General features: G+C 37.9%; 1 protein-coding gene across 6 annotated transcripts in view; it reads left to right on the top strand.

The window, feature by feature from the left end:
- Nucleotides 1-25806, top strand: part of Sema3a (semaphorin 3A) — a 462616-nt gene that overhangs the window by 232560 nt on the left and 204250 nt on the right. For 2 of the 6 annotated variants that reach the window (XM_087656813.1, XM_087656812.1), the window contains one exon: nucleotides 22260-22453. In XM_087656813.1, coding sequence (XP_087512939.1) covers nucleotides 22342-22453 — 112 coding nt within the window. In that variant the 5' untranslated portion in view covers nucleotides 22260-22341. 6 annotated transcript variants of the gene reach the window in all.

Here is a 25806-nt window from a genome sequence, read left to right as displayed (position 1 = left end):
TTTTATATTATATATACATATACAATATATTATAAACTATATATGTGTCAGAAAATAATTATATAATGATAAGTCAATATTCAGAAGCATTTCATTGATTTAAATGAAAATACACTGAGAACCTCAATTATGCCCAATGCCCTTGAGCCTGAGAAAGTCTCTTTGTTTGTATTCTGCTCAAGCTTCTCTAGTCACATCAATACAAGCATTTTGAGAAGAACTGACACACTACTAAGTGTTTACATTGCCATAATTCATGCAATAGGCAAGCTAAATAGTCATATATTCCTTAACCACCTAGAACTACTTCTTTTTATATTAGAACAAATATAACATACTAAAAAAAATAACTATTGCTTGTGTGGAATTTATCCCTCCCCACGCTTTCTCTTATATATTGTTTTAGAATAAGGTCAAATTCCCTAAAAATTCCTTCGTAAGGAGCAATCACTGCCACACTTCCAAATATGTCAAATTCCTAAGGTGATATGTGACTGAAATGTTGTTATTTATTTATTTTTATCGTATTTGCTATTTGTTTCCTCTTACCTGCTGATCATTTTACAAACAACAGGTTATGCTTCTAGCCCTCCATATTTTGTTTTGGTGTGCACAAGCAAAATCTTGATAGCCTGCCATGGCTTTCGGTGTGGTCACGGGGGAGCATACCATTTTACTATCTCCATAAGAGAAAGGAGATAATGAAGGAGGGTGTGATATTTATAGCATAGATATGACAGGGTTGCAGTCTTAGACTCTGAAAACATATTTCAGTATAACTACTGCTTGATTACCTCCCTGAATAACGTGAGATGGGACGTAAGATCAAAATCTGTGATAACCTAAAGGTCTTTGTCTCTTGACATAAATCTTGCTATTTTAAGAAGTTCCTCAGAGGTAAAAAAAGTGAATTTTGACATAATGACTAGGTTGTGCTAACAATGCAGTGGAGAATCTTGTCATCAAGCCAGAAAGCCTGGTGGTCCCGAGAGACAGCATGACTGTGCTCCTTAGCAAGTCCCAAGCAGACTCATAAGTACTATCGTAGGGAATATGGCACACTTAGAGCTTTAACAGATTCTGTAATTCTCCCAGCCACTGAGACCCATTTACCATCCCTGGGATATGTATAAAAATATAATTCCTTGGAAAATAAATAGTATTCCAATTATTTTACTTGTCCGTTTCCTTATGACACCAAAAGACACACAGGTCTAAGGTTATCATAATTGAGGTTAGGTGGGCACATGGCTCCTATGATAGGGAAGATAAATATAAAATGTCTTCCCTACTGAGATAGAATTGGTTCCACCAAATTATGAAAAAATTAGAGAAGCAAAACATAGGAAGGTACACTCAATTTAAAGGTTACATTTTAATTTTCTTGGATTGTTGAAATCATCATGCGTATTGACATTGCATTATTTTTCCTGATGAAAAAATTCCCATTCATTGTCCTCATTTACTGGAGGCCAACTGAAGAAAATAAATAAAAATAATATATCTTTCTAGAGATACAGCACAATTAACAGCTTTATAGTTTTCAATATTCAGGAGGATGTTTCTGAAACCTTCAGGAAAATATATCAGTAACAAGAAAGTATTTGGAGTACCTATGTGCTCATCTAGAGCAGAAATTGTTTGATATTATTTTTAATAAATAAAATCAGTGATTGTCTATAAGGAATTATGCAAATGAGAAGGCTTTATCTTTACATTGTAAAATAGATCTTCTTTTAGTCATAGCTTCATTCTTACTACAAAGGCTTAAGAGGTAGGTGTTATCTTCCTCATGGAGCTGTTTTACACTTGACCTTAGCCAAATGCTAAGGAACATAGGAGAATCATGGTTGACTTTTCTTCTTACTTCGCTCTGTCTTGCCTCATCTGTGACTCACTCTGTTCCTGTCCTCTCCTGCCTCATCTTTTAAAGTTTAGCCTATTGATGCACCCTGCCACATATTACATTTCCCCATATTATAACATAATATTTAGAATGGTAAGTAGAATTTTTACAAGGGACCCAATGTACTCATTATCACCATATAAATCTGCAATCTAGTAATTGCAACATTGTGCACTTTTAATCGTAAGGGAAACAGTGTCTTCTCAGTGTCTTGTCAACATATATTTGAGGTATCAGTTTTTACTGCTAATGTCTCTTAATCTGGAAATATTTTGTTATTTTTAATTTATTTGAGAGGGACAAATTATACTATAAATTGATTTAATTAGTTTCCTCTCAAAATATTTGTGAATGAACTCTAAATTCCCTTCTGAGTCTACCAAGGAGAGGTTTCCCTTTCTTCATTGAACAATGGTGTTCGGAAAACTATGGAGGGCACACTGAGTACACAGTACAGCTGTGCCAGTCTTTCTGCAATTATTTTGAATAGTTGGCTATTTGCCTTATCTGACAGTTTGTGAACATGATGAATAATTTAGTATTCGTGCTGCTGCTGTTTTGGCCCAATTAACATGAATTACATAGCCACTGTTATTCCAAAGGATTGCAATATGAGGGGGATCGATGCCTCAGTATTTGTTCTTTGTGCTATCATTTGTATTTCCAAAAATGGCTCATAATATAAGGCTAAATGGAAGCCAACAAACGTCATTTTGTATGATGACCCGGACATCTCTGAGAACACACCTTTCCATTAAATTCTTGTCCATAGTTTAGATGTGGTATCTAATGTTAAAATTTTCTTGGAGTAATTGTCCACTGGACAACCATTTATTTCAAGCATGAACGAAATATTTATGGACATCGGTGCAAAGCCAGGGCATCCCCGTGACATTAGATATTTCAGCATGCATTCGTTTGTCTGCCTAACATGATTCACAGACATGGCTGCTACCCCATTTCTTTCCCTTTTGATTCTAGGTGGAATAAATTTTTGTTAGTTTTCTGTGGTGCTGTTTTAATCTAAACCAGTATAACTTCACGCCAAGAAAAAGATCAGGTTTTGAAAAGTACTTTAAAAATTGCCTTACTCTATAGACCTCAGTGCTGTACACAGAGTGACTCTCCTCACTACTCTCCTTGCTACTGTCATAGCTGTGAAAAGAATAAAGGGTAGTGTGTGTGTGTGTGTGTGTGTGTGTGTGTGTATGCATGTTTAAATGTACATATGACCCTATAGTATTTTCTTGGCCATTATTTTTCCAGTGATACAACTGGATGTGTTACAAACTCATTCATGTAATTAATATGACCAGATAACTCCTATGTACCAGATACAATTCTATTTTCTGGGGATGATGGATATAAAACTCAAGGTACAGAGGACATTCATTTGATGGAGAAAATGGATCCCATATAATAATGTCAGGTGATGCTAAGACAATTTAAAAATGGTAGAATAATGAAACTGCAACCTCACTCACAATCTAAGCTTTGATTCATCTTCACAACATGACGAGGCCAAAGCAATGCACTCTATAGCTCTATGGCGGACAGAGTTTATGAATCAGTGGAGCTGGAATTCTCCCCCCTTTCATTAAAGTCCAAGGATGCAACTTAGAGTTTCATACTCTAGATCCTCCTCCAAGGTGAGAGGGAGAATGTATTTAGCATAATTCGGTTCGTCCTTTGTGTATTGAAAGTTAATGTCTAGCTATTCCAATTTTTCAAGCATAGGAAACTGTAATTTAAAAAATGCATTTGAAAGGACAATACTACTGGCAGGCACTTAGTCCTGGTTTCATTTTATGATTAAATTGGTACAGATACAAAATTCTAGAACTTTCTAATATTGTCATCTCATCGTCTTACTGTGTAGACCCGTATAAAGTCAGTTGATTGTAATAATATAGAAAACATACTGTAGTAGAAGCTTCATTTTAGTATATATAATTATGTTAATTTCTATCCCTCAATTTTGCCACCTGCAAAAATGGAGCTGTAGAACTCTTGTATTCTATCATGCTGTGGTTGGGGACCTTAAGCTTCAATTGGAGAGAGTGTGAAATCCATCATCTGATTCATCATGGGTTCAAACTGTTTACTTGGAAACTACACAGTAAAATTCAAATTCACAGAACCTATAACGTACATGTCTTCATATTAATCATATTCTCTCCTTATAAGCAGATGATTTGAAAATTAAAGAAAACAAGTTGGTGTCATACAGGGGTAGGGAGAGCACCATGCTAGCAGCATAGGACAGAGTTCCTTTTCAATGCTGCCAGCAGAGAGGTGAATTGCAGCTGAACTCTAAGAAATGACTGTTGGTTCATTTTCTTGGTGTCCCTATGTATGAACTAGCTGCTTAGGTTTTTCATATGATAGTTTACTAGGCTAAATGTTTAGGAAGTTCCTTTCTTATGAAATATCTTCAATCATTTGAAGGCAATTGAACTGTCACTTCAGGGAAGTCTGATGATTTAACATCGAGTTCGTAAGAGTCTCTTTTATTAACCAAATTTTTATGTTCTTGCTATTAGCATTTTTCTTACCTCCTCATGCCAATGGTAGAATGCCATTACCAAATGCATAATTATGTTAATAACCCAGAAAGTTAAATATCTGAGATTGAGAGTGAAACTCTATTGTCTCTATTGTCTCCAATTTTTACAAAAGGAACTTCTTAATTCTTTTACTGAACCATTCCTACAGTTCAGATTTCAAGACTGGACATTAATGTATACATTTTATGTTTAAAATACAGTGAAAAAAGTATGCTTTGAGATTCATTCTGGTGTTTAAGGACAAAGTATCAGGAGTCCAGATAATGGGCTTGGTTTGGAGGCAAGGATTTGAAAAGAGTTGATTTGAGAACAGTCCGAGAAGACAGAAAGACGTTTATCTAAGAAGAATATCTTGGGATTTTCAACCGAGAAAAGCAGGTTTTGTTGGTTCTTGTATTAACACTTTAAACTCTCCATTACTTCGAATATAACTTGCCATCCTTTGTTCACATCCGCCACCCTTGGCACGGCCCTTCAGAAGCCCTGTTTAAGGAATCTGAGGCATTAGCAGTTTCACATACAAAAAGTGTGTTATTAAGATTGACTGTCAGAGGATCTACTTGAATTAGATTACAAAGTTAAGTGCTTCTAAATGCAGCTAAGTGTAGTATAAGAAAATCAGCAGTGATATTTGTGTTAATTGCTACCAGGGTTAGAATTATATAATTAAGAATACAGATAAACACAGTAAGTGAATAGACAGTATTTCAAGGTGAGGGATATTGGCATCCTTTCTCTTAAAAGTGTAGAGGTAAAGAAAAAGATAACTGATTAGAAATTCCAAAATAGAGGTGTTTATATTTTAATATAATTCCATAGAAATAAACCTTTCTTTGCAAAAAGTACCTTCTGAGACACATAGGAGAAAAGAGATAACTTCAAAAATAGTAAGGAAAAAGAAATCAGATTCCTACAAAATGTTTCATTGTTCACATATTTTGTTGCTGTTAATTTCACTTTGTATTTGTAAGAGGATTAATGACTGCTCAGGCTTACACATGCCCTTGGATATGCACATCCAAGTAAAATATTACTGAATGAAAGAAGTACTAAAAGAAAAGAAGATGTGCAGTTGCTAGCTAGAAAAGAGAAGGCAATTTCTACACACAAGGATTAGATTTCATTTGAAATGTCCCCAGTGCCAAGGTTAAAAAGGAAATACATTTCCATTAACTGATAAGGTGGAGCATATCAGCTCTTCATTAGGAAAAACATTTCCTGGCACTAAGTTCTAGAAGTGGCTGTATCATGTATACCATTATTTGAGATGTTGACTCCTATAATGAATAGTTGCTTTGCAGACATCGTAAGGTTATTCCTCACCAGGTCATTTATTATATCAACCTACATGGAAAGCTAAGGGCATACTATTACATTTTGATCAGAGAATCAATTTGTGTTTGGAGCCTTGGAGACACTTGGGAGAGTGGAGTGGTGAAACAAATTCAATCATGTGGAAACAAAAAGAATTAATTGGTTCCATGCTGCCACAATGGATGCAAACCCTCGTGTGCTGTAGTGTCACTAAGGGTACGTCTTCGAAATTTCATCATGAAGTTGAGGATAAAATATAATTTTTAACTCCCATCTGCCTTTGAGACTTGAGAAGACTGAAGGCTAAATTGCCAAAACCAGCTAATGACAGAGTAATTGCTTATGGCGTGCTGTGTATAACCAACCTTCAGCTCTTTGGACTCTCTTGCCAACACTGAGCTCATTCTTTACACATAGATGATTTCCATCCTCCTTCAAACCCTAGAGGTCTATCAGCATCAGAGCCTGTTCCCACTTTTGCTGACCTCCTCAAATGGTTCTCCCTAGACTGTCCAGGCATTTCATCCTCCACTCCTCACCTAATTGGTCCCATTTTCTTGTTTTTTTTGCTTCTCTTCTCTGCCTGTGTTTTACTATATTCAAGAGTTCTGTACTTAGTGCACTTTCCCTCTCTATCTTAGCCTTCACTCCTACATATATTCCTATTTTTGCCTTTGGCATTTGAGCTTTAAGCTAATTTGTTCAACTGTCTTTGTGTACCTAAAAAGAAATCGTTGGTATTCTATCCTAAACCAAGAAGTTTAGAATTGCACTCCCTTGCTGTCCCAGCTATATCTGTTCATGTTCTCCGGGTGCTATCGGCTAATGGCTCTTGTCATAATCATTGATCAAACTGTTAGAAAAATCTCATATATCCATCCTTATCATTAACCTCGTTTCTCAAGAGTTAGTAAATTTTGACTCTTTTTGTATTCCCAAATTTGTCTAGTCTCTTCTCTTAGTATGCCACTCATTAAAATAAACTTCCTTCATCGCCTAGTTTCCCAGTTGTATCCCATTGAATACGTCTTCCTCTGAAATAGGACACCTTCTTCTACAAGGCAGATCTTTTATGATGGTCCCCTCCTTTCCATCCTCGGTGGCATTTCATCACCCACATCAAGATTACAAGCGTGACAGTGGAGATGCCTTTTGATTTGGACCCTGCTGATTTCTCCTTTCTCTCCTTGCAATTTACATCCTTTTACTGACGAAATTGCTCCCATTTCCTGCACTCACACATGCTCTCTTATTCTGCGGCTTTGTGCATTGGCTGCAGTCCTGGTGTGACCGCCTCCTCTTTCTTCAGCTGCTCTTACTCATCATTTGAGAACAACTCCAGCAACGGCCCTGTCTCCCACAGAAAGCCCCTTGTAAAACCTCATTGAGCTGGATGCCTATTGGCTGTGATACCTGGACAAGGAAGGCATATGTTCTATTTGTATTTTTTTAGTATATTTTATTAATTTAGGCTCCCTGAAGAGCAGGAATGCAATCTTGTTAAAATATCTTCCCAAGATTAACTAGTTCAGTGTGTAAAAATGATCTCCATGTTTAAATGCAGTAAACATTTGCTGACGTAAGTTACTTTTCCCAATAATATTATCTTTACCAATGTATATCTTCACAAGGTCAAATGAGAGTACAAAAATATGAATGGTAAATGTTATACAAACACCTCTAAAACTTGTGAACCATCATAGTTAAAGTTAACACCAGAATCATGGAATTTATGTTTAAATTAGTATCATATATTCTAGTTTAGAATATATTATAAATATTTTTGTTTAATGAGAATATTTTGACATTAAAAATAAACATGCAAGGTGGTGGGGGTACATGCCTTTAATTCCAGCAGAGGCAGGGGAGTCTCTGAGTTCGAGGCCAGCCTGGTCTACAGAGTGAGTTCCAGGACAGCCAGAGCTTCTCAGAGAAACACTGTCTTGAAAGACAGTATCTTAAAAATACTATATGTATATATATATATATATATGCAAACTTAAATTATAACTTTATATAGGTAAATTTGATTCATTAGATTTTAGTCCTAACCAAAATAATTAAATATTGCCAAAAATACAATTAAACTTTACACTATAGCAAATAAATGTGTTAGAACATGGTATTGTCAGAATTAGAAGGAATTGGGGATTGGGTTTATTTTCTCCAACTCATTGACGGTCTAAGAAAATCATTATGCAGTACCATAACTGATTAAGTCCAAAACTAGTAGCAGTGTTCAGCTTGGGCTCCCCTCAACACACTGTTCTCTATTTTATACATGTTCAACAATGTAATCTGTCATTTATGTTTAACACAAGTCTGCACACATACAAATTCACACCAACGCATCTATTTCATGACATGGAATAATTGAAGTTTTCTGCTGTTATTCCTACTTGACAACAGGGAGAGCAGGCTGCTCATCTTACAAACCAGTGAAATCACTAAGAAGCTGCCTTAGCATTTTCTTTCCTGTTTCTCTATTTTAATTCAAATTCCAGTAAGGAATCAGTACCAAATACAAAATAAGAGAAATAATTGCATCTTTAGGAAATATGTAGTTAAATAACCAGAAGGGAAAGAAATATTAAAATGAAAATAATATTCATTATTTACAAAGAATTCTTCTGGTGGTTAAATTTGAATTCACTAAGTAGACTACCTTAACTACAACAGTCGCAAAGTTGTTAGATGTTTAATGTTATTTTCCTATGTATTATTAATACATGGTATTCATGTTTGTAACAAAACTTAGTTGAATGTGTTTACCTTTATTAGAATTTACAATGAAGTAATAAGATATAAAGAGATGGCCCACATCCTTATTTGCTGAATTACTCTAATTTCTGACTTTGGGGAAAAAAGTGATAAAGGCTGTTCTAAAAAATAAAATTATGAGAACTTTAGTGTCAAAGAAACTGCAGGGAGATTTCTTATTAATTTTTTGTAAATACCAGTAAAGGTAAACACGGTCAACTAAGTTTTATTACAAAAATGACCAAGGCCCAGTGTTCCACCAACACCTCAGATGCCACAAGTATCAGAGGAATTTGTATCATTTGATATAGGAGAGAAATATTTTATGACACATACTTAGAAAATCTGGTTTTAACCAAACACTTTTAAAAGACAGGAGAAAATATGTTTTAAATCTTATATGTTGGCATTAAGAGAATTTTCTCTGTGTTTCCCTAATAGGTAAGATTATGTTGTGTCTCCCTTGAACTGGAAACCTTGGGTGGATGTTAGTGGGCTCACAGATCTCAGAATTCTGACAACTTGAGCATACTACCTGCTACAAGAGCTTAATGACTATTATTGAACTACATTGAATGTATACATGTGCATATTCATATAATATTTGTATGGATGACTCTGTAAGTATATACATATAGATAGATGCTGGTTTGAGTGACGAATGACCCCCAAATGTTCAGACATGTGAAATTGGGTTCCCAATTGGTGTTTGTTAAGGGAGGCTTAGGAGTAGCACATTTGCTGGAGGGAAAAGCATCCTTGCTTGGGGAAGGAGGAACATTCTCGTTGAAGGGAAAAGCATACATGCTGGAGGAAATACATCCCTAGGTCCTGTGTTACTTTTGGTTTTCTGTTTTTTCTTCCCATTTGTGTTTGAAGATGCAATCTCTCTGCTTGCTCGGCCACAATATCTGTCTAGTGCCATGCTTTCCTGGTATGATGGACTTCAATTTCTCTGGAACCATAGCCCCAATGAACTCTCATTTCTATCAGCTGCCTTAGTTATTAAATCTAATCACAGCAAGAGAGAAGCAAACACACACACACACACACACACACACACACACACACACATATATATATATATATACATGCATACTTGTGCATACATGTATGCTGATATATACACATGTGACTCAAATATAATATATATGTGTGTACTTATAAATATATAATACTATGAGAAGAAAAACACATAACCTCATTCTCCTCACCGAATCATTGTTCTAAGATCCTCTACTTGTATACCCTCTCAGCCTTTTTCTAGCCACAGTCGCAACTGCACAGTAGTTGTGAGGAAACCTGTCTCTTGTACCAACACACCCACTGACCTCTTGGGAAAAGGGAGACACGTTTTTCCCACACCTACTTAAACAAGAAGAGGCCTTACCTCTTAAATTGTGCAACACCTGACTTTGAACATCACAAAGTAAAACACCTTTAGTTCAACCATGTTAGCAAATACACTTTTAACCTTTCTGTAAAACGAAATGATGACCCATTGTCTGAATGTTGTACATTGAATTTCAGATGAATCTTAATGAGTCATGAAACTTATTGAAGACTTTGAAAAAAGGTGTGACAGAAAGATGGGACTCTCTGAAAACACTCAGAAGTTATTTTCCTTCCCGTTTTGGCCAGTCATCCAAATATCACAAATTTCAAAGTCAGCTTTGTTTCTTTTTGCTAATCCTGCATTGCCCAGGAACTAAGACAAGGGCTGTGAAGTCAGCCACTTCAGTGTTTTGAGTTCATTAGGTGAAAGGTCTTGAACAATGGAATCAAAGGGAGCAGATTATATGAATTTCACCACTGAGGAGTTGTAATTAAAACTGCGATGTTGGGGGCTGGAGAGATGGCTCAACTGTTAAGACCACTGACTGCTCTTCCAGAGGTCCTGAGTTCAATTCCTCGAATCCACATGGTGACTCACAATGATCTATAATGGGATCCCATGTCCTATGCTGGTGTGTCTGAACACTGCTATAGTGTACTCACATACATTAAATAAATCTTGAAAAGTAAATAATAAATAAATAAATAAATCAAACTGTGTTGTTACATAAAACAAGCAAAGAAGAGCAGGCTGACAGGAACCGGATGTAGATCTCTCCTGAGAGACAGAGAGACACAGCCAGAATACGGCAAATACAGAGGCGAATGCCAGCAACAAACCACCAAACTGAGAATGGGACCCTGGTTGAAGGAATCAGAGAAAGGACTGAAAGAGCTCGAAGGGGCTTGAGACCCCATATGAACAGCAATGCCAACCAACCAGAGCTTCCAGGGACTAAGCCACTACCCAAAGACTATACATGGACTGACCCTGGGCTCCAACCTCATAGGTAGCAATGAATAGCCTAGTAAGAGCACCAGTGTAAGGGGCCCTTGGTCCTGCCAAGGCTGAACCCCAGTGAATGTGATTGTTGGGGAGAGGGCGGTAATGGGGGGAGGATGGGGAGGATGGAGAGGATGGGGAGGGGAACACCCATATAGAAGGGAAGGGGGAGGGGCTAGGGGGATGTTGGCCTGGAAACCGGGAAAGGTAATAACAATTGAAATGTAAATAAGAAATACCCAATTTAATAAAGATGGAGGAAGAAAAAAGCAAACTCTGAAATCTGACTTGACTGGCACTGTAAGTCCCTCCACACAGGCCCCAAACCTAGTCTGTTTGTAGAGGGTTAGCTTACAGTTCAGAATCAGGGCTGCGATGCCCCCGAGTTTAGGCATTTTGTTCCGTGAGATTGAAAAAAAAGAAATTGTATAAAAAGAGAGGGATAGCTTAATTGATGCTAGACAACCCTAAGGAATGACATATTTACTACGTTTTACATATATCTTACTACCTCATTTGATTGTCTCCAGTCACTCACTTTTACATGTGAACAGGAAAGACCTGTAGAATGTATTTCAAACTCACTTAATGAAAGTAAAAAAAAATAAAAATAAAAATAAAGACTCAACAGCCATCAGAGAAAAACCATTAGTGTAAATAAAAGGCTGTCTTAGCTTCTACAGCGTAAACTAAGCATTTTAAAACTCACCAAGAGAGGGGCTGGATTATTTTCCTTTCTTTTCTAATACTCTGACAGTGTACATTTATCATGGTGATAGTAACATTCAAATAAATCAAGTCGGGAAGAGTGCCATAGTGTCAATCACGAAGTTTTCGGGAAAGCTTTCTGCAATCGCATGGGGCAGAGGAAACATGATCTTGCTTCTGGGGTGGCAAACAGCCCACCACTGTTAGATTGCTGAAGCGCCCTGCCCTGCATCCTGTTAAATGTAACTCAATCAGCTTCACGTCCGTAGAAGGGTTTTTATTTTCATCCCGACATGCCAGTCCGAAAGCATGCTAAAGCTTTCGCTTGGATAAAGCTTCAACATGATTATTCCTATAAAATAATTAGCGACATTTGAGCCCCTCTCTGATAGACACCGTTTAGAGAGAGGTGGGAGCAGTTTTCTCATCTACTAAATCCACATTTGGAACGCTGTGTTTTTAAAAAGAAACAATGGGTTGGATTCGAAAACTTCATGATTTTTTTTCCTAAACTATATTTGATCCTGTTACCAACTGCCAGTATTTTTAGAAAGCCTTGCTATGAACTGTTCTTAGGCATAAAAATTACCATTTTATTCAGAAGGCAATAAACGTGCCCATACATTGTGCCATTTTTAAGAATTATCATAATTAAAACATTAATGAAAAAGTGAACAACTCAACGTGCATTACTCTATAAATCAAAATATCCATATCACTGATCCTATGACTTAAAGTGACATTCTGTGGTAAACGGATAACATTACGGTAAACATTGTCTCATAATTCTGTCCCATGCATTGACACAGAACACTGAAGGAAACGTAGAAGGGCTCCTGTTGAAGCTATTAGAGCACAAATTCCTCCAGGATGAAAAATTAACTTATTTACCAGCCAATCAGGACTCCCTCGAGTTTCAGAAGCAGCATGAAACAAAACACAGTGAACAGTGAAAACACTACAGAGAGCCATTGACCTGAGATGTAATAACATAAAATACAAGTAGTAGCAGGAGATATCCCCTTAATAATTGTACAGGTGTGTCACCCACTGACCCTAACTTTTCTGTTTCCTCAAGTTAAGTATGGCACTTATCTGGGAAAATAATTTCCCCTCAAACAGAAATAAGACTAGCTCACGAGGCTTGGACCTTAGGTTGTTAAGACCCAATCATATATTGAGGATTTAGCCAGTACTAGTGAGAGGTCTTCTAGTAGTTTAAGGCTTGACTTGGCAAAAGAGACACCACTCTCTTCTACACTGCGCAAGCTGTGAAAGGTGGAAGATCTCACATTCACATCTGGCCAAGGGAGTCACCAGCAATTCCTTAAGTGGTGAAATGTTATTCTCCTTCAAACTGCAGCTGCCTGCAGTTGCAAGGCTAATTAACAAAGGCAACCTCATGCTTGCTGGTCTAGATCACAGTTTCTGCATTCATGTATCCCTCCATACTCTTCCCCTTATAATTTGTGTCATTTTATCCTTTATGGTCAAATACATTGTTCACGATATGCAAATTTCTTTGCATTTAATACTCTAAAATACCTCATTCAAAGAACATGGTTTTAAGACCGTAAGGTTAACAGCAGCCAAGATCTCCCTCATTTCAATACACTGTCTGGTACCCACTGCAGTCATTTTTAAGAATTGTTCTGTTAAAGGCTATTTTAGAGCCATGCATTTTCTTCCCAATCTCTATATGGACCCCTTACCCCATGTTCAGCTCTATCTGTAGGATATGACTGCAGTCAGACTGCACCTTGTCTGCAAGAGAAAACTACATAGTGATGCCGGCATCACGGTTGTATTTACACTTGGTTATGGGACGGTAAACCATGCCAGGAAGCGTAATAAGGAAGAGCAGGTCTGAGACCTGGAGACTTACTTGGTGGGTACACATATGGAAATCTGACCGCAGCATGGAGAACTCTCTTCCGGGCCTACATGACCTGTGGTGGTGTTTCCTTATGTGGGGAGTGTGGCACGTGTTCCAGGACAGGAATTTGCCAGGAAGCGGGAGAGCCACCTAAGTCTCAGGTGTGTTCCCACCAAGTCTCCAGGTCTCAGACTGGCTCTACCTCATGAAGCTTCCTGGCATCAGTTCTTAGACCCTGATTTCATTCTCAGCCAGCGGTGACTAAATGTCCAAGAGTCTGAGGATCGCCATGGCCCTGTCCTTTTTGCAGGTCCAGGTACCCCACAACATTCGTTCATGACTTCTCTGTGCAGTTCTCTAGCTGCGGCTGGGGGCCCAGAAGTCAGGGAATACCAGTTCCTGCTTTCTCATATCTCAGAATGTGCTTTTCGCCCCCTGGAGCAGTGTCTTGTGGCTCCCTGAAGCCCAGCATCTGCCTAAGAAATGGGCTACCACGTTCAGCTCGGCCATTCAGTTTTACACATATTTCTCTACCTTTTTTTCATTTGAGATTGAAACAGGTTTCATGGTATCATTGAATTTACAGTGATTAATGTAGAAGTCAATGAGATGTTACCAAAATAACAGGTTCTTTTAACAACCTCATTTAATTATTGGCAAAGTTGACATTCAGTATGTGACCTGTAATGTTCTGAAACATGATATACTAGAGAATCATTTTTAAAATGTTGTTAATTGGGCTGGAGAGATGGCTCAGTGGTTAAGAGCACTGGCTGTTTTTCCACGGGTCTTGAGTTCAATTCACAGCAACCATATGGTGGCTTATAATCATCTATAATGATTTCTGATGCCCTCTTCTGGCATGCAGGTATATATATATATATATATATATATATATATATATATATATATATATATATATATATCAGATACATAAAATGTATATAAATAAGTTTTTTAAATGTTACTAATTACTATGATATACTATGGAATTACAAAAAATATAGTTAATTATTATGTGCCTTGTCTCAGAGTTATTGTTATTGTGGTAAGAACATTTTATATGCATTATCCAAACACTTTTCAACATTCAATGTATTAATAACTGTACATTTGGTACAAAACTATCAAATAAGGCAAATGTCTTACCTGTGGAAATTTTTTTTTTTTCGGAGCTGGGGACCGAACCCAGGGCCGTGCGCTTCCTAGGTAAGCGCTCTACCACTGAGCTAAATCCCCAGCCCCCAATTACCTGTGGAAATTTAAGCAATCAGAATTATGTCCATTACTTCAATGGACAGAGAGTGAGAGATTTTGGAACACTTGGTCCTAAATGAAATGTCCTCATCAGAACCATTCCCTCGGAACCGAGGAACTATGCAAAAGGAAGAGAAGGTGGAGATCTTGAAGGAGTCAGAGTGGGGTGGATGACACCAAGGAAGTTGTCTTTTAGGCACAATAGGATTGACTCATGTGAACTCTAACAGGCTGGCAGCATTCACAGAACCTATACATGTTCAAGTCAGACAGCCCTAGTGCTGAGAGGAAGAAGGGCCCCACCCCCCAACATAGAAGCTTGCAAAGGAAAAATCAGTTTTCTCCCAGAATTTCACTAAGGCAGGTTACATGCACAGCAGGAGAAGGTCAACTCAAAATGATATTTTGGTGATTTTCATACTGCTTTTTGAGACGTTATTTTCTTACCAGTCCTTTGCTTGTATATTATGGTTTCTGATTTTGTGTGTTTCTTTTCCAAACATGTATGTGTACACATGTGTGTGTGTGTGTGTTTTTCTTGTGCTTTACTTTGTTGTAATTGTTTGTTTGTTTGTTTTATGTTTTCTTTGTTTTCTAAAAACCTAGAGAAAGGAGGCCTGGGGTTAGATGTGTGAGCAGGTAGAGAGGACCAAGGAGGAACCGGGAAAGCCTAAATCTGAAAAGAATATATGATATGGAAAAATGTTTACTAAAAGAGAAAAGAAATTCTCATCATTTAAAGTAATAAGTATGTAGGTAAACTAATATTTTCCTTCTGCCAATCTGCATGTTATATTAGTTTACTAGCAAAGCTTTAGTTGAGATAACATAACAAAAATTGTGCATTATACAATTGTGTATAATACAATTAGGTCTTATAGATATTTTGTGCCAAAGGAGAATTCTAAAATTCAGTTAGAAATCGTTGTTTTTTAAGTCCCTAAGCCTCTTACATCATGTATAAATTTTATGAAAACAATCAAGTAAATAACAGTTTCATCAAAGTCCCCAAGTCACACCTTTCCAACTGGGATCTGTCACTCAAGGAGATAAACAGCTATAGACTGAACGCTGCTCTCTCTCTGAAAGAGCAGTGGAAGAAAATGAAGTCCTATCAATCAATTTTTGTTTCCCGGGGTTTAATTTTATGGATGCACACTAAAGAAAGATGGGAAATTGAAAATTTTTAACAAATCCTTGTGAGTATAAAACACCACTGTCAACTAATAAACAAGGCATTTTCTAATGTCTCCCATAAACTGGCAGCTGCTGCTGCTGTAGCCAAGGCAGTGACAGGAACGTGGGTTATGACTCTGCCCCATAGCAAAAAAATAAAGAAAGAAAGAAAGAAAGAAAGAAAGAAAGAAAGAAAGAAAGAAAGAAAGAAAGAAAGAAAGAAAAGAGGAGAGGCCTGGGCCAGGCCATAGGGTACTTTACATTGGAGGCAATATGCAATAGGGTAGATAGTAAAGAATTGGCTTAGCCTTTCCTTTTTACCTATTGCAATTTGGGGAAGTTTGTGATCCTGGAAAGTCGACTGCATGCTAGTTTTGGAACTATTGTTACAAGACAGTTGGTTTTGCCATTATAACACACTCTCCTTCCTGTGGAGGTTTGAATCTTCCTAGGAGTTTCTGCTTCCTGTCATTATCAATCTCAAGCTAATGAAAAGCATTTTAATCACCCAGTCCCTGCACATAGAGTGTAGCAGACTAACATGGGAGGTGTAACATTGTTGTGCAGAGGTTAACAGAGAAACTCTTTGCATCTCCTTTGCATGAGTCAGATGGGAAGTAATTCTTTGTGCAGCCTTGCCAGCTTCTTCTACACTTTGTATATTTAGTGTAGACCTATTTATTTATTTATTCAGTGAGCATGTGTGTAATGTGCCTCTTGGAAGCAAAAAAAACGTGAATAACTTCATATCCTGAAACTCTTGGGGGCCAACCTGCTCTTGTCATTTAGATTCTGCAGATGCTGCCCTTTTTTCCAGCTCACTGCTGAGCCTCTGCTAATCACTATTAACAATGGGATTTTTGTCTCACTTGAAAATTTTCCTGTTCCCTTTCCATTGAGGTGGAGACTGTCACTAAAACCCACCACTAACAGGTATTTGCAGTATCTGGTTGATTAGGGAACTCATTTAGGAGATGATCTAGCAAAGAAGCCAGGGTGGGGGTGGGGATAGCGGTGGGGGTGGAGATAGGGGTGGGGGTGGGGTTGTGACAAGCCTGAGCAGGAATTGAAATGGTGAAAAGATGTGCCACTTTCAAACATTTGTGAAATGGTAATACATGATGGAGTGATATGATAAAATGAAAGAGACCATGGAAATGAAAACAGGTTTTCTAAAATAATTTAAAAAAAAAAGAAAAAAACAGAACAAACAATCAAAACATCTTCCTAAGACTAGTTTAGACATTTTGGGCAATTTAGACACAAACTGTAACTTCAGCTTATTTTTCTAGCCACTTCTTTCTTCCCCACTCTGACATACTAACTAAGCTAACGAAGGCCACCTGCTAGTTCCACTAAACAAATTCTCAAGGAGAGAGATGGTCACCAGTACACATTTTTTCCCTGTGACTTTTTTTTTTGACAGCTTTAATTATCTGGGTTTTTCTTATGATATACAGTAACAGTATAACTCTTTGGTCAGTTTCTCATCCCCTTCTGCATTGATTTAATATTTATTATTACAGTTCATTTGCAAAATGAGCACTTTTTGACTGTGTTGCAAGTCTAATACAGAGCTAAGACAAGCTTATTTTACCATGTCTGTATTCCCAGGGCATTAGGGGGAAGGGAGGAGTTAATGCCTCTGTAGAGACTGAATTCCCTTTGCCTTTTACCAATTCCTTCTCTCCACTACATGCTTCCACAGATATTGTTTATGCTAAAAGCATTCATAAGGGTCAGATTATGCAAAGTGTAACTTAATTTCAAAGACATTGCTTTTAACCTGCCACCCTTGGGTTCCCATCCCTGACTACAGTAATCCTTAAGTAATGAGCATTTTTGAACAGAACATATATCAAATATTTAGTTTGGAAAGCATCTCAATTAATAGGATATTTTCTGATCTTCTAAAGCATTTTTCCACCTACATTAATTATCTTTAGAGAAAAAAGTTCAAATGCCCAGTTCCAGAAAAACGTTTATTAAAAACAAATTTCAACAGAAGAGTGGGGAAGGTTGGCTTTAACTCTGGCATTTACGAAGATTCTCAACGACTAATGAAGCAGCCTTTTGAAAAAAAATAACAGGAAATAACAGATGCTATTTTTTTAAAAAAATATAACCTGATCAAAAACATCTTAATAAAAGAAGTAAAAAAAAATCATGTTTTGTTGTCTTTTTAGTCTTGTTAGAAAATCTGATTAATAAACTTTTTAAAAATTCCCTAGTTAAGTAATTTTCTTTAAAGAGGTCACTAATTTCTAATAGTGATCACGTGTGGGAGGAAATGCTGTAATTACAATGAAATGAGACTGTAAGTATGCCTGTCCCATCAAGTCTACCCTGAGTAGATTTCCACACTAGATCATTGCAATGCATTCAAAACATGCTCAGTCATTGCAGTCTTTTATTTACAAATGCAACAAATGTCTTCGCTCAGGAAAATGCAGGGCGTTTATACTCTAGGAAAGTAAGTGTGGTGTGTGTGTCCGTCCTGTGTATGAGTGTTGTGCATGTTTGTGAGTGTTGGATATGTGTGTTATGTGTGTGTGTGGTGTGTGTGTGGGGGGGCTGTAATTTGTGGAGGAGGGAGTTTGAGTGGGTACACATGTTCGTGGAAGTTGCCTGGTAAAGGCCATCCCTGACATTATTCTCTATTTGCTCCCACCTTATTTTTTGAGACAAGGATCCCTCCCTGAGTCTAGACCTCATTGACTGACCAGACTGCCCGGCCAGTGAACTCCAGGGATCTACCTCTTGCAACCGTTATAGATAGATACATGCCACCATGGTGTGCTTTAAGAGGCAGTAAGGATTTGAACTCAAATCCACATGCTTTCACAGCAGGTAATTTACCCACTGAACCACGCCCCCCAGCCTTAAATTTGGGTGTAAAGAACAGAGGTTTTTGTCCTTTCAAATTATTTTATAATTTATAAAAATTATTTTATAATTTATAAGTGGGCCCTTCAAAATAAACCCATTTATTTTATCCAAGGCAAAAACCATCTCTGCACAAAAAGAAATATTTTAACAAGTAACTTCTGAAGCTGAGTCTACATTGGGAAAAATAAATAAATAAAAGTTACCTAACTTGTCGTAAAGTTGGAAGTACAGTTTCTCTGGAAAATCAAGTACAACACCCAGAAAATTCTGCATAACCTATCACAGTGTGAAATGGGCGAGTTCTCCAAAACAAGCACAGGGACACCATCCTAGGAAGCTTGTGATCCCTCTCCAGTGGCAGCACTTGCATCTGAAAACGTGGAAGGTTAGAAGTACCAGGAACTCAGTTACTAAGAGGCTTAACTGTGGTATGAGACACAGGCTGGGAAGTGGAGTGTTACTGACAATAGGATGCTTTTGTGTGAAACAGTATTTTTCTGTACTTTAAGAGTCAGTATTAAAAGATCAAGATGCTACTTCTGGCTTTGAGGTGTGGCAGTAAAGAGGGAAAACTCAGCATGTTTAGTGGCACGTCCAGCAGGTTTAATCAAGCCATGCCTTAGGGTACAGGTTCTTTGAGTGAATGGTAACAGCTGAAGGAGTGGATCAAAATCCGAATTGTTTGTCGTCCCTGCAGCTAAGTCCTGTGTTTTCACAAACTCTTCAGCAAGTACTCTGCAGCCTCCCTTCTATTTCAGCTAAGAAAGGAGCTTAAACTTAATCCTCTCTCTCTCTCTCTCTCTCTCTCTCTCTCTCTCTCTCTCTCTCTCTCTCTCTCTCTCTGTGTGTCTCTCTCTCTCTTTCTCCCTCTCTCTCTCTCCCCCTCTGTCTTTCTCTCTCTCCTCTCTCTCCTCTCTCTCTCTCTCTCTCTCTCTCTCTCTCTCTCTCTCTCTCTCTCTGCTGTGTGTAAAGCTGTAAAGTTAGGAAACAACTTTAATCTTGCTAAAGTCAGGTGAGGTAACAGCAGGTGCCTAGGACCCAAAGGCCTTTATGTTGGCCCCGAAATTAATTGCATCAAAGTTATAAGAATAGGGGTGTTTATAAATATGAACAGAGTCGTGTATCTGATTACAGTATTAACTTTAGTATAAATTATTTATTCTGCACAATTCAGTAATGCTCTCCCTTCTTATTGTTCAGTTTCAAGATAACATGTCCCTCCTCTAGAATCAATCTGAGCTTTTCCCATTGAAATTTACTATCAGTTTCTGCAGAACATATGAAAATTTCAACGATTAGACTTTTTAACAGGCAAAATAGATACACAATATTTTATCCTGCTCCGTGTTGAGAGAAATAAACTTACTCCCCTGCGTCACACAAGAAACATGTTAGAGATATCTTAATGCAGTTAGAAATAAATTAAATAGAAAGGCGAAATGCTTCAAAGTGATAATGGTGGTGTTTAGTTGGGATAATTCGCTATTGGAATTCTCTCGATAATCCAAAGCGGGGCCTGAATTCCTTTGCAGGATGAGTGTCTATAAAGGCAAGCAAACATGTCCCTTGTCTTTTGTAGTCTTAATCCCTTGCCTAAAGCGTGAAAAGTGGTCAGGATAACAAGGGTGGAATCAGTAAAATCAACATGATTTTGGAGTTTATATTCTTAACAATACTAACTGATCAATAGGCTTTCAGGAACTGACAAATACAATAAGATCTGCTTGACAAATCAATCTGGTGTAGTAGGCTCTGTCTTCCCCTCCCCCTCCTCTCTTAAATCCTCCTCTCTCTACATTCACACAGAGGTCAGGGGAAGAATGCTGTTGGTATACAGACAGTTGGGAAGTTTTCATGGCAATGCTTAGATAACTTTTATGAGGACTTTCAAAAGGTGTTTGTGTTTTTGACTGTGAAGGGAGCCCTGTCCTTTCTGCCAAGAAACGTTCAGATCATCAAACAGGAGTTCTCTTCCGGATTTCAAGTGTTTAGAGGCGGTTGTAGAAAACAGAATACAGAGATTACAGGAAATGTAGAGGGTGTTCTCTTCTAGCTTTTATACAAGTCTTTCTCAAATCCCATAATACTACTAGATGTCAAGGGGTCTTGAAAGAAACGTAAAAGAGAAAATTTAGACCCCACAGACAGCATTCCTATATGGCAGAGAATTAATGAGGTCCAACTCGGCTCGGAATACATGATTGTGCCCCACAGAGAAGTGAGTCACCCCTCACCAGTTCATGAAGACACAAGAACACACTTTTCCTTTAATTCTGGTCCTTGACACTCAGCAGGGACTTTTGGAACTTTGTCGTCTTCCTCTGCCCTTGAAGCCAGCACTAGGGAAGTGGATCTAATTAATAAGAGGTGGTGCTTTGCAGTCAGCCACCGCTTTCCAGAAGCTGCACCACCACCACCGGCACTTTTAAATTTGGAGTATCCTTTCGCGAATCCCCTGTTGTAATTTATAATTCTCAGTGGACCTATATTTGTCTTGAACTGATCGTTTATATAGGCTTTCCAAGGAATTTCTTCACTACACTTGTTGTACAGCGGGGGGGGGGGGGGGAAGGGGGTGGCTGAACCCAAGGGGGTTTGCGTGGAGGCGGGAATAATCTCTAAGGGGGCTTTAAAACCTTCCGTGGTTAAAGTTACACTGGTGCGAGGATACACACACACACACACACACACACACACACACTCACACACACACACACACTCACACACACACACTGCACAAGTTCAGCGAGGCTGTGTAATGAGCATGGACTGTAAATTCTGTAGGTAGCCACATTCGATTTAAAAAAAAATCACAATTGCTCCCCCCAAATGGCTATAAAACAACGCTTGCCTCAGGAGGTAAATTTATAGCCCCATGCCTCTCCCAGGCACGCCGGAGGGTTCTGCTCCCAGCTCTAATCTCTGCGAGATGTTTTTTGCATGTGTTGTGTGACAAGAGGAAAGGGGAGTGGGTTGAGCTCGCTCCTCTCCCATTGTCAGCGCGTCTAGTGAGTGTTGGGAAAACCTGTCCGCGGGATCCTGTGTCATCTCTCCCTGCCTGTGCACAGGAAAAGTCCGCGCTGCTCAAGGCTGCTCGCTCCCCCTCTCTCTCCTCTCTCTCTTTCTCTGTTTCCCTTTCATTCTGCTTCCTCGGAGCCGAATGAAGCAGGGAGAGCGAGCAGGATTAGAGTCAGCCACCGGCTATCAGCGGAGCGGAGATAAAAGGAACTGCTTCTTAAGCGCCACTGCCGCAGCCCTTGTTAATTTTTTTCTTCTTTCCACACAACAGTTGTGCCTCATTATCCGGTGCCTGGCTCGATTTTTTTTTTTCTTTCTTTTTCTTTTTTGAGGGTTTGAAGTTTCTGTGATTCCGTGACTGTTACAGAAGAAGAGACGTTAGTGTTGCCATGAGGTCTTGATTGTCTGCATTTATGAATGAAACTGACCTAAATCACCTGTTACCTCCAGTTTCCAGATTGTTTGAACTTCTCTGGCCGCACAATACAGGAAGGAAGGCTGCTGCAGCTCAGGGACCTCCAGCGTCTGCAGCATGGGCTGGTTCACTGGGATTGCCTGTCTTTTCTGGGGTATATTACTTACAGCAAGAGCAAACTATGCAAACGGAAAGAACAATGTGCCAAGACTGAAATTATCGTACAAAGGTAAAGCTCTCCTTTTATTTTATCCGGCTATCTTTGTAATGCCTCCTTCTTTCTTTCCTTGAACTCCCAACGCTAACCATCAAAGCTTTAGTTTAACCTGGGAAACCTGTGTCATTTGGTGAAAATTTCCGTGGAAATTTAAATACTTTCCCTTAAACAACAACAAAAAAAGCACGTCTTCTGTTTGATATGTGACAACTTAAATGCAAACAAAGAACATTTAATCACAGTGAGCTAGCTGTGTGCTTGCTCCGTGCATGCTGATCTGGGTACCTTCTGATCATTCTTGTGTGCCGTTCATTTTTCTCACTTTTCGTCTATTAAAATATTCTTAAATGACTCCTAATGCATAAGAATGCCGTCTTTATAGAAATCCATGCCTTACCTAGCATAACCATTGCAAGGAACAGTATCTCCTTAGTTGTAGGCACTAAATGGTTAATCGTCATCATGAATATTCAGTTTGTTCCAATCTGACACTCAGATGCTTAACATAAGCAGTAGATCATGGTTCGCCAAGAGAATATAAACTGGGGAGAACAGGCTAGTTTTTCCACACTGTTATGATGGCGAAAAGACTGTGTTTCCCTAATTGGTGTAAAATTAGCCTTTGAAATAAAATGCTATTTAATTCCATATGTAGTTAAGAGAGAATTCAAGGGATGATATTCTCTGGTGACACAGCTAGTTTCATGAACTTCTTTTAAGTGCAAATTTATAAAAGAGAACCCTGTGAGGTTATATGATACTTTCTGTTACAAATTTATGTGTGTGTGTGTGTGTGTGTGTGTGTGTGTCTTTTCAGATGACAGTTTTAAAGAAAGTATTTGCCTGGATAAATTTCAAAGACTAATGTATAAAGTAATGGTAAAACAATTCCTAAAGTGTGTGTGTGTGTGTGTGTGTGTGTGTGTACAAAACTTTTAGTGACAGAAGGTATCTCTCTAACTCATATCTTATTAAATGGAGTTTAAGATTAAACCGTTTTAACTCTTATAGTTTAACTCCCCAAGGTGCTGATTTCCTATGATTCTCGGATTTCTTGAGTGGGGGTGGGGCACTGAGTAGTTTCCACCTCTGCTATATATTCAGATTACAAGATCTATGAAGAGCATTGGCTAATTCTAGACACACACACTTCCTTTATATACATGAAGTTTCAGAGAAAATGGATTTCTAATTTTCTCATGATACAGGACAACTTTTTCTGGGTTCTTTAGTGTGAATAGGGATATCAATTAAGAAAGAGGCATAATTTTCACACTCTGCATGAGAAAATTAAACACCTATTAATGTGTGTATTTGGATTCAACTTAGGATAGAATATGTTGACTTGGAAAATTATTTTTAGTATAATATTTCATTGAGCACCTAACAGCATATAGATTTAATACAAAATAAGCAGTTAGATTATTACATGGTATTGAAAAATCATTGTATACATTAACTATTTCATTAAGTGTCTACTGTGTTTCTATATAACTATATTGAAATTAGCTACATATCATATAAAATAATGTACATTTTCATTGGTCTTTGATTTGTATCATGGAGAAGACACCATCAAGCTATCTATAGATTGCTAGTTTATCTTATTCAAGCTTATACTTCTTGTAAGTTTCACATTCAACTTTGATCTTTAAAAATGTGATTCTCAGGTTTGGGTCTCTAAGACGTCATATGGCTACATGCTACAATTTGGTATTAGCAAATTTGCGATAATAAAATATATTTTAAGAATCTAATAGTCTTAGAGCTTTCTAATTGTTGACAAAAATGTAAGATAAGATTAAAATTCACTATATTTTCCTATTTTGTGAAATTTTCATTTTCTTGCCAATAATTACAGTCAGTCAGAGGGGAGGCACCTGTAATGTCTACCCATTCAAACCATGTAGATAGTGTTGAATTGCAACTGCTCTTTTTATGGACATAGGTTTAAAGCCGTCTGATGATGAGGACTGTATACATTATCAGGAGATATATGTGCAACACTGTCTCTGTAAGTCTCACAGGTTTTCCCTATGGCAGGATTTTTGGGCTGTCCTTTAAATTTATATGTTCCTCGGAGCTCTATAAGGACTCTATTGATAGACCAAGAGCTTGGCAGTCTGATAAAATACATTGCAAAGTGGACAACAGCAAGAAATAGGAGGCAGGGTTCCAGCAGACTTCTTCTGTCATTACGTTGGCGTGTCTTTACCTTTTTGTCTCTTCAAGCACACGCTTGTTTCGCCAAAGCACAAGCCTGATAGTCAGTTGTCAAGAATTTGCTTCTAACAGTGAGAGAGATTTTCTTTTTAAATCTGCTTCTTTTTTTTCCCTGACTTAATTAGATGTCAAACACAGTTAAAATATCCACTGCATCACTCTTAAAAATATTGCGACATGCCTCATGAAGAGTTAAATCCCTGCCAACCTTAATTTCCCATGGTCACTTGTCTTCAAAGATCCACCATTAACTCTGTCATTGCTCAGGTTGCCAAGATGAATTTTGAGGCAATCGCTGTGCTGGCTTTCTCCTTGTCAGTCTGCCTGGGAGTGGATGAAAGAGATTTGATATGTTAAATGAGAAAGAGAAAGAGTAAAGGCACTCAGTCAGCTTCTGAAATGCATGTGCTTACATATCTAATAAGGTAACTCTACTTTCTAGGAAAAGGGAGCTGAATAGATGTTTTCAGAACCATCTGGAGAAGTGATAATATTAGAAAAATGGGGTGTGTTGGCTTCTGCTCTGAACCAGTCTGATTTAGAATCCTTGTGGGGGAAGAAAACGTGAGAACTCTGTAAATCTCAGCGTCACACAGAAATTATCCTCAAGAAACATTCACTGAGAGATGCGTCTGCCCTCCTTGAGTGTGTGAATTGTAACGGGCTTAATGTTCAAACCCCCCTCTTTTAAATGTGTACATAACTGTTTATTTCATCTACAAAATTACTCAATTTTACCCCCTCTTATGAAATACTAAGAAATCACGTGATCTTTCATCTGAGAATCATGGTACAATAAAATCTTCTGAAAAAACCTGTATGATTCACAGGAAGAAGAAGGGAAAAAGAAGGTTTGGAGGTTTTAAACAAGTAACAAATGTTCCATCACTCCGTGTAATGGTTTTTTCCAGTACACGATGTGCCTCAGATTGAGGAGAAATCAAAGACACATGCAAGTCTCAGTATGATGGTGTCTGGTGAATCCAAAGGTTAAATCAATGATTTTAACCTTTCCTTCATATGGGGGACCTAGTAAACAGCACTAAAGTTAAGGGCAGACATTTCAAAGGATTTTTCATTATTCCACTGCTTTTTTCTTTTTCCAAGAATCAAGTTTTTTAATTATTGTGAAAATGAGATTG

Source organism: Rattus norvegicus, chromosome 4 (assembly GCF_021556685.1).
Source record: "Rattus norvegicus strain SHRSP/BbbUtx chromosome 4, alternate assembly SHRSP_T2T, whole genome shotgun sequence".
NCBI classification, from domain to species: Eukaryota; Metazoa; Chordata; class Mammalia; order Rodentia; family Muridae; genus Rattus; species Rattus norvegicus.
The sequence above is the reverse complement of the archived record's forward strand: the minus strand, read 5'-3'. Positions and strand labels throughout refer to the sequence as shown.